Source organism: Kryptolebias marmoratus, linkage group LG14 (assembly GCF_001649575.2).
Source record: "Kryptolebias marmoratus isolate JLee-2015 linkage group LG14, ASM164957v2, whole genome shotgun sequence".
In the NCBI taxonomy this organism is placed as follows: Eukaryota; Metazoa; Chordata; class Actinopteri; order Cyprinodontiformes; family Rivulidae; genus Kryptolebias; species Kryptolebias marmoratus.
This window is the reverse complement of record NC_051443.1, coordinates 26434435-26441657: the sequence shown is the minus strand read 5'-3', so window position 1 is coordinate 26441657 and position 7223 is coordinate 26434435. Positions and strand designations below refer to the sequence as shown.

The 7223-nt window shown below is 46.4% G+C and overlaps 2 protein-coding genes across 3 annotated transcripts in view; both read left to right on the top strand.

Annotated features, from left to right (window-relative positions):
- The window catches only part of slc31a1 (solute carrier family 31 member 1), a 5516-nt gene extending 3356 nt beyond the window's left edge, over window positions 1-2160 (top strand). Inside the window, exon 5 of one of the 2 annotated variants that reach the window (XM_037979485.1) lies at window positions 364-2160. In XM_037979485.1, coding sequence (XP_037835413.1) covers window positions 364-565 — 202 coding nt within the window. In that variant the 3' untranslated portion in view covers window positions 566-2160. The remainder of the gene's footprint in view (window positions 1-363) is intronic. The other variant, XM_017404835.3, reaches the window with a different exon arrangement.
- Window positions 2161-2798: 638 nt separating this feature from the next.
- slc25a46 (solute carrier family 25 member 46) lies at window positions 2799-6229 on the top strand. The gene is made up of 8 exons (XM_017404836.3): window positions 2799-3198; window positions 3695-3737; window positions 4199-4256; window positions 4337-4414; window positions 4490-4590; window positions 4706-4762; window positions 4942-4999; window positions 5220-6229. The coding sequence occupies exons 1-8, from the start codon at window positions 2931-2933 to the stop codon at window positions 5814-5816; spliced, it is 1260 nt and encodes a 419-aa protein (XP_017260325.1). The 5' UTR covers window positions 2799-2930; the 3' UTR covers window positions 5817-6229.
- The last annotated feature ends 994 nt before the right edge of the window (window positions 6230-7223 follow it).

Below are 7223 nucleotides of genomic sequence, written 5' to 3'. Positions count from 1 at the left end.
GTCCTCTGTCCGTCTGAAGGAGTCCTCAGTCCGTCCGAAGGAGTCCTCAGTCCGTCCGATGGAGTCCTCAGTCCGTCCGATGGAGTCCTCAGTCCGTCCGATGGAGTCCTCAGTCCGTCCGATGGAGTCCTCTGTCCGTCTGAAGGGGTCCTCTGTCCGTCTGAAGGAGTCCTCTGTCCGTCTGAAGGAGTCCTCTGTCCGTCTGTGATTGACTACAACAATTATATTTTCTTTTTAAACTGTTTTATTCTTGCAGGTTTAGTTTAGGGAAGAGTTTGTGGCATGTCTCTGATAAAGTGATTTTATTGTTTTTGCCGGTGGTCGTCATGGTAACACCTGCTGTCATTTTCTTATCATCTTCAGGCAGCGAATGCTAAGCCCCTCCCACTTCCTGCAGACTGGGCTCCATGTCATCCAGGTGGTGGTCAGCTACTTCTTGATGCTCGTTTTCATGACCTACAACGGTTACCTGTGCATCGCTGTGGCACTTGGCGCCGGGATGGGCTACTTCCTGTTTAGCTGGCGGAAGGCGGTAGTCGTTGACATCACGGAGCACTGCCACTAACACTGTAGTTAACGTCAAGATTAGCCCAGTTAGTAGGATGCTAACACAGGTATCACCATGGTAACGGCACATCAGACTGTAGGTTAACCCTGGAAGAACGTGAGCTCGAATTGTGGCGTTCTTTGACGTAAATTTAAATTCCTGCAGTTGGGTAAAGCAGCCAATCAGATCTCAGATCAACTCAGGAAGTTCAGATGTTTATGATTTTGTTTTAGTTTTGTTTTAGTGCCATGACAGCCTTAGCACACTTTAGTTAGCATCATTAGCAGCACCAATCAGAGAACAGGCTGTAATCAATGCTTTGATCCTAAAAAAAGTGATTGATTCGAGAAGTATTATTAAGTTTACATTCAAATCAAACAGGAAAAGATCTAACAGCTTCTTTCCTGTTTACACTTTTTACAATAAACATTATTTAAACTGCATAAATAGAAAAATCACAAGAAAACATTTATTCTAATTATTTAAAAATATTTTTGTGGAGATGAGCAGTCAGGGCCGAACATGTGATTGCCAATAAAATACAAACAATTTGTTTTATTGTCACCGTCAGCCTTAAAGACGCCATCTCATGACTTCCAGCGCCTGACCGCCTCACTTCCTGCGCCTGACAGCCTCCCTTCCTGCACCTGACCGCCTCACTTCCTGCTACTGACTGCCTCACTTCCTGTTACTGTCCTCTTCACTTCCTGCTCTTGACAGCCTCACTTCCTGTGACTGACCGCCTCCCTTCCTGTGACTGACCGCCTCCCTTCCTGTGACTGACCGCCTCAGTGCTTGCACCTGACCGCCTCACTTCCTGTTACTGTCCTCTTCACTTCCTGCTCTTGAACGCCTCCCTTCCTGTGACTGACCGCCTCACTTCCTGCACCTGACCGCCTCACTTCCTTCTAACTGGAGACCAGCTGCTGTCCTCGCGGAGACAGGGAAGCCTTAGTGTTTTTGTTTTAGCCGATCTAAGATAAATTAAAGTGAGTTGTTGGATTTTTTATATTTACACACTGAAGTAGGCGGAGCTTACATTCTGGACCAATGAGATTCCAGGGGCTGATTATTATTAGCTTTTGGATTCCTTTACCTTTAAATGATGTTGATCCCATTTTTGCAGTTCCTTTAACGCGGCGTCAGTTCCGCTCAGGGAGCTTCTGATTGGCTCTTTTCTAATGAAGAACAGCAGGTGTGGCGTCTGGACAAACCCCAGGATTCTGTTCTGATTAAAACACTAAAACAGCTGGTTGTTATTCTGTTGACCAACGTGAAATTCTGTCTCCTCTCAGATGAAACCAAATGTATGTTTTACCTAAATCTTATCAATATTTTTTTATTCTGAGATGTACTAATCAGCTTATTTACCTCCACAAACACACACATCCTGTTACCACCGTCTGATAACACACACTTCCTGTACCGAGGTCATGTGACCACACATCGTAGTGTAACCAGGTGTGTCGTATCCATCAGGTGTCCCTCTCGTCTCAGATGAGTTGTATCGTCTTTTATGTCGTGAAGGAATCACTTTTATTCTGTCTTTTTTTTTTAAATGTCACAAATGCTGGAAATAAATTAAACAAAATAAAAGTTTATGTGGAAGCTGAGGGTTGACCCATTTGTTTACTTCAAACACGACAACAAAAACTCTGTGAAACAGAAATACGGAAAAACAAAAAGAAAAAACATAAAATAAAAGAATCCTTATTTGTCCCTCAGTAGGGAATCAACAGCAAAGTGAAGCCCAGAGGAAACACAATAAAAATCACACTTTAAAAAACTAAAACTGAAAAAATTATACAACTGGGACCAAAATATTAAATGATTAACTATACAGTAGTGAACGAATAGTAAATTTACATCCTAAAATAAAAAAAGTATATTTACAACACCAGTCCTGACAAAGTTGTGACACATAAAATGTAAATACAAACAAAATGTAAATATTTGGGCATCTCAAACCCATAATTTATTCATGTTGTTGAATAAATTGTTGTTGAAACTAAGAAATTGAATCATTTATAGGAATATATGTGTGTGTGTGACATTATGACATAAGGCATAAAACAGACTTTATAACTGATTAATTACAGAAGCTTTCAAATAAAACAACATGAAAGAAGGAATATCACAGATTCTTAACTGGATCTTATATTATTAAGGGTTATTAAGCAGAAAGTTTTAAAAGAATCAATAATAAAACCAATAAAGGACCGTTCTCTCCGTCGGCAGCAGGGGGCAACACTGAGCCAGCCGCAGCTACCGGAAGTGCAGAAGAAGAAACTGTTTCCGGATACAGGTGGATGTTTGGGTCCGTTCAGTCAGGTCGAACAGTTTCCCTCTTGGTCCGGTCCGGTTCGGTTCCTTCGTCTTTCTAATGGCCTCCAGGCGGCCCGACAGCTTCGACGGGTTCGGTTACCGAGGCCGGGACGAGCCGCCGTACGGCTCCGGGTACCCGGTCCGGAGCTCCGGAGCCGCCCCCGAACTGCAGCACCACCACTGGGTCACCACGCCGCCGGACATCCCGGGCAGCCGGAACCTGCATCCTGGAGAGCGGACACCGCTGTACGACGAGCCGCAGGCCGAGCAGGGAGGCCCCGGAGCCGGCTGGGAGGCTCCGGAGCGGCCCGGGGTCCCGCCTGGAGGTACGGTGGGGCCAGAGTCCGGTTCTGACAAAGCAGGTGGACCTGTTAGTCCTGAAAGGTTTTATATTTTCTGACTAAAGGTTTCTGAAGGTGAATCTATTCAGGAAGACTCAGGAGGTTCTGATGGATCAGATGAACCTGATTTTATTTTTTAACAAGAAGTTCTGATCAGAAAGTTTGATGATGAGTTCACTGACTGGTAAAGAATGGGATCTTTCTGTTCGTCACTCGTGATGCGTTCACTGACCTGTACTGAACCTGTCAGTCAGACTGACCGGTACCATCAGCAGAGTTTGGATCTTCCCTCTTCTGGGCCGAGCTGAATCTGACCTTGATGGAAAGTTATGCTCTCCCAGCTGTCATTGAACGCATCACAATGAATCCTAACGTCTGGTGAGGTCGGGTCAGAGAGATTCTGATGGACCTGTGCTGATCAAGAAGCAGAAGGATGTGAATTATTGTGTTTAATCCGCTTCTTTCTGTGTTTGGGTTTCAGAACAGCTGAACCGGTTCGCTGGCTTCGGGATCGGACTCGTCAGGTACTGATCTGAACGCAGTTTGGACTCTGACCCGTTGAGTTCTGTTTGACTTGGATTGTAGAGAAACGGCACCAAGAGTTTGATCCAGTTTCTTGTTCTGGATCTGTCTATAAACAGAACCTGTTCTGGTCTGGACTCTGGACCTTTTAAAGCTCCAGAGAAACAGACAAGAATCTGTGTTCCCAACCAATCAGAGCTGTCTGTCACTACAAGCTCCGCCCTCTCCTCAGACCTCTGAACAGAACCTACAGGATTCTGGTTCTTCTGAAGGAAACCCGGGCCGTTCTTTCATTGTACACAATTAATAATAATAATAATAATAATAATAATAATAACTGTCGAATGTGAGCCTGACAGGCGGTGCAGAGGGAGGCGAAACCCTTCAACAGGTTAAAACTAAAACACAAATAATTCTGTGTGTGCGTGTGCGTGTGCGTGTGTGTGTGTGTGTGCGTGTGCAGTCTGTTCACAGAGAACGTCCTCGCCCACCCCTGCATCGTCTTCCGCAGACAGTGTCAGGTACCGGCTGCCTTCTGATCAATCACTCATCAATATATTCACTGATCAATAACTGCTCTCTGATTGGCTGTTTGTCTCAGGTGAACTACCACGCCCGCTGTTACCACCTGACTCCAGTCAGTGCCGTCTCCGTCATGTACGCCATCACCAAGGCTCAGGTACTGATCAGACTGATCACATGATCAGCACAGATCAATCGGACCAATCAGTGATCAAAGCTGTGTTCCTGTCAGGGAGTGAAGGCTCTGTGGAAGGGGATGGGCAGCACCTTTATCGTTCATGGCATCACGCTCGGCGCCGAAGGCATCATCAGCGAGTTCACGCCATTACCACGGTACGCACACAGAGTCACTTAGTACTGTAGTACTGCTGTTAGTACTGTAGTATTACTGTAAGGACTGTAGTATTACTCAGGTGCTGTTTCACTAATATCACATCTGTGTGTTCAGGGAGCTCCCCCACAGCTGGAGCTGGAAACAGCTGGCAGGACATTTAGTGCTGAGAGGGTCAGTTCTCTTCTTCTACTGATTTATGTTTGTTCTCAGATTATGTGACTCCCTCCCTCTCTCTCTCTCTCTCTCTCTCTCTCCCTCGCTCTCTCCCCCTCTCTCTCTCCTTCTCCCTCTCCCTCTCTCTCTCCCTCCCTCCCTCCCTCCCTCTAACGGTCGGTGTCTCTCGCCCGCAGGTTTACGGCTCTCGTCGCTCTTCCGTTTTCCTGTGCGAGCCTCGTTGAGACGGTCCAGGTAATTATTGATTGATTGAATCAGCTGATCCAGCTGTTCTCATACTTCCTGTTGATCAGAAAACCTGATGATGATGATTCTTTCCTGTTTCACCACCACCTGAGGTCACATGACTCATCACTTCCTTGTTGTGTAGCAGTGAAAACAGGAAGTTTAGAAACAGCTGCTAAACGTCCCGTCAGAAGGCCCGGTTCTGACCTGGTGTGCTGTCTGTCCTCAGAGCGAGATTGTGAGGGACGAGTCGTCCTCCGGCCTTCTGGACTGCATCCGTGAGGGTCTGACTCGGCTCCTGGGCGTCGGCGCTCCTCATAGCCGCCGCCTGCTTCCTCTCAGCTGCCTGCTGCTTCCCGCCGCTCTACACGCCATTCTGCGTTACGCCATCTCCACCTCCATCCAGCAAGTGGCGCTGTGGCTTCACCAGCGGGCTGGGAAGCGGCGCTCTGACCCCTCTGACCCACTAGATGTCCACTTCCCTGAGCTGGCGGCGAGGTGGGCGGGATCTTTGGTGGCAGATGTGATGCTGTTTCCTCTGGAGACAGTGCTGCACCGCCTCAGCCTGCAGGGGACTCGCACCATCATCGACGCCACAGACGGTGCGGTGGGCGCAGGAAATGGCGGCAGCCCACTGGTTCTGCCTGTCAACACACAGTACGACGGGTTCTCCGACTGTCTGCATGCCATCCGTCGAAAAGAGGGCGGGGCTGGCTTCTACCGTGGCTTCGGGGCACTGCTGATGCAGTACACTGTCCACGGGGCGCTGCTTGCCGCCGCCAGGACGCTGCTCAGGGTGCTGCTGCTGGACGCCAAGACCGCTTAGGGTCACGAAGACGGAGCCGAGGCCAGCTGCCGCCACGACGATGGAACTTTTCTCTGATGACGATTGGTTGATGATCTGCTGACTGGGTCATGTGACTGTTTCTACCATTGCAAACATCCCCACACACCCACCTCCCTAATGATGTCACTTCCTGCCAGGGCTGGCCATGTGTTGCCATGGAGACAAACACACATATGTTAAAAAACACTGATAAACACGTGAACAACAACCAGACGAACTGGAAACTAGCAGTTTTCTGTGTATAAAGTAGATGTAGAATCAATAATTTGTGACTCGTAAATCAAACCAGAAATGAACTGAATGAATCAGAATTTCCAGAGAAAAAGATTTAAACTAAATAAAAACATGTAAACAGTGTTTGTGTTCCTGTAAAATAAATTTTCTGTAGTGTTTTTGTGTTGTAATCATTTCATGCAGTTTAATTATTAATAAACATTATTACATCTAAAGGTATTAAAAATTCACATATTTTTTAATTTTAAAAATGTATAAAAATATTATTAAAATATAATTAAAATAAAATTAATGGAAAGAAAGATCCTCTAAGGCAGCCTTAATGAGTTTAAACGTCACTGTGACGTCATTATGACATCGATGACGTCATCAGTGTATGTTGAGGAACTGACCACCTCCTAGACCAAAACATTATAGGAGACAGATCGTGATCCCGATCAGAACCAGAATTTAATCAATTGTTCTTTGTGAAAACCTTTCCATTTCCTGAAAATATCATCAGAACCTGTTGTTTACTTTTTGATGAATCTAAACAAACAAACAAACAAACAAACACTGCTGAAAACATGCCCCCCTTGGCTGACGGCAGTAATTAGATTGTAAAAAAGATTTAAAAAAAAACCTGCAGGTTTCATCTTTTGAAACTTTTTAACTTTCCGGAAGTAATCAGAACCGTTTGGACCTGCGGTCCATAGACATAATAAATAATATTATAAATATTCATAAAACTTCAGGTTCTTGGTTCGTCCTGAAATCTGTCCGGTAATGTTAAGCGGAACCTTCGGTGTGTGCGGCTGTGTTTCCGGTCGGACTCAGTTCCTCGGCACTCTTCCATGTGTTTCTGTGCTGCGCGGAGCACCGGGGCTGGTCTCTCTGCTTGTTTGTTTGTTTGTTTGCGGTAAACATGCCGGGAGGCGGTAGCTGCCTGTTCTCCGGGTTCCGGGTTCTGGGCCTCTACTCGAACCACGTTCCGCACGCGCTCCGGTACCACCTGAAGCACCGGGAGTTCTACGTGGTGACGTCAGTCGGAAGGAGCTTCCACACGTTTAACGTAAGACAGAAAGTTTAATTGATCCTGATCGATAATCAGTCTGATCCAACCCAAGTTCATCGATGCAGGACCAGAGCGCAGCTAACCAGAGGCTAACCTGA

Coding starts and splice junctions, on each gene's coding strand:
- slc25a46 (XM_017404836.3), top strand. CDS start 2,931: ATGGCCTCCAGGCGGCCCGACAGCTTCGACGGGTTCGGTTACCGAGGC. Junction 4,591..4,705: donor GAGTTCACGCCATTACCACG/GTACGCACACAG, acceptor CTGTGTGTTCAG/GGAGCTCCCCCACAGCTGGA. Junction 5,000..5,219: donor GCCTCGTTGAGACGGTCCAG/GTAATTATTGAT, acceptor GTCTGTCCTCAG/AGCGAGATTGTGAGGGACGA.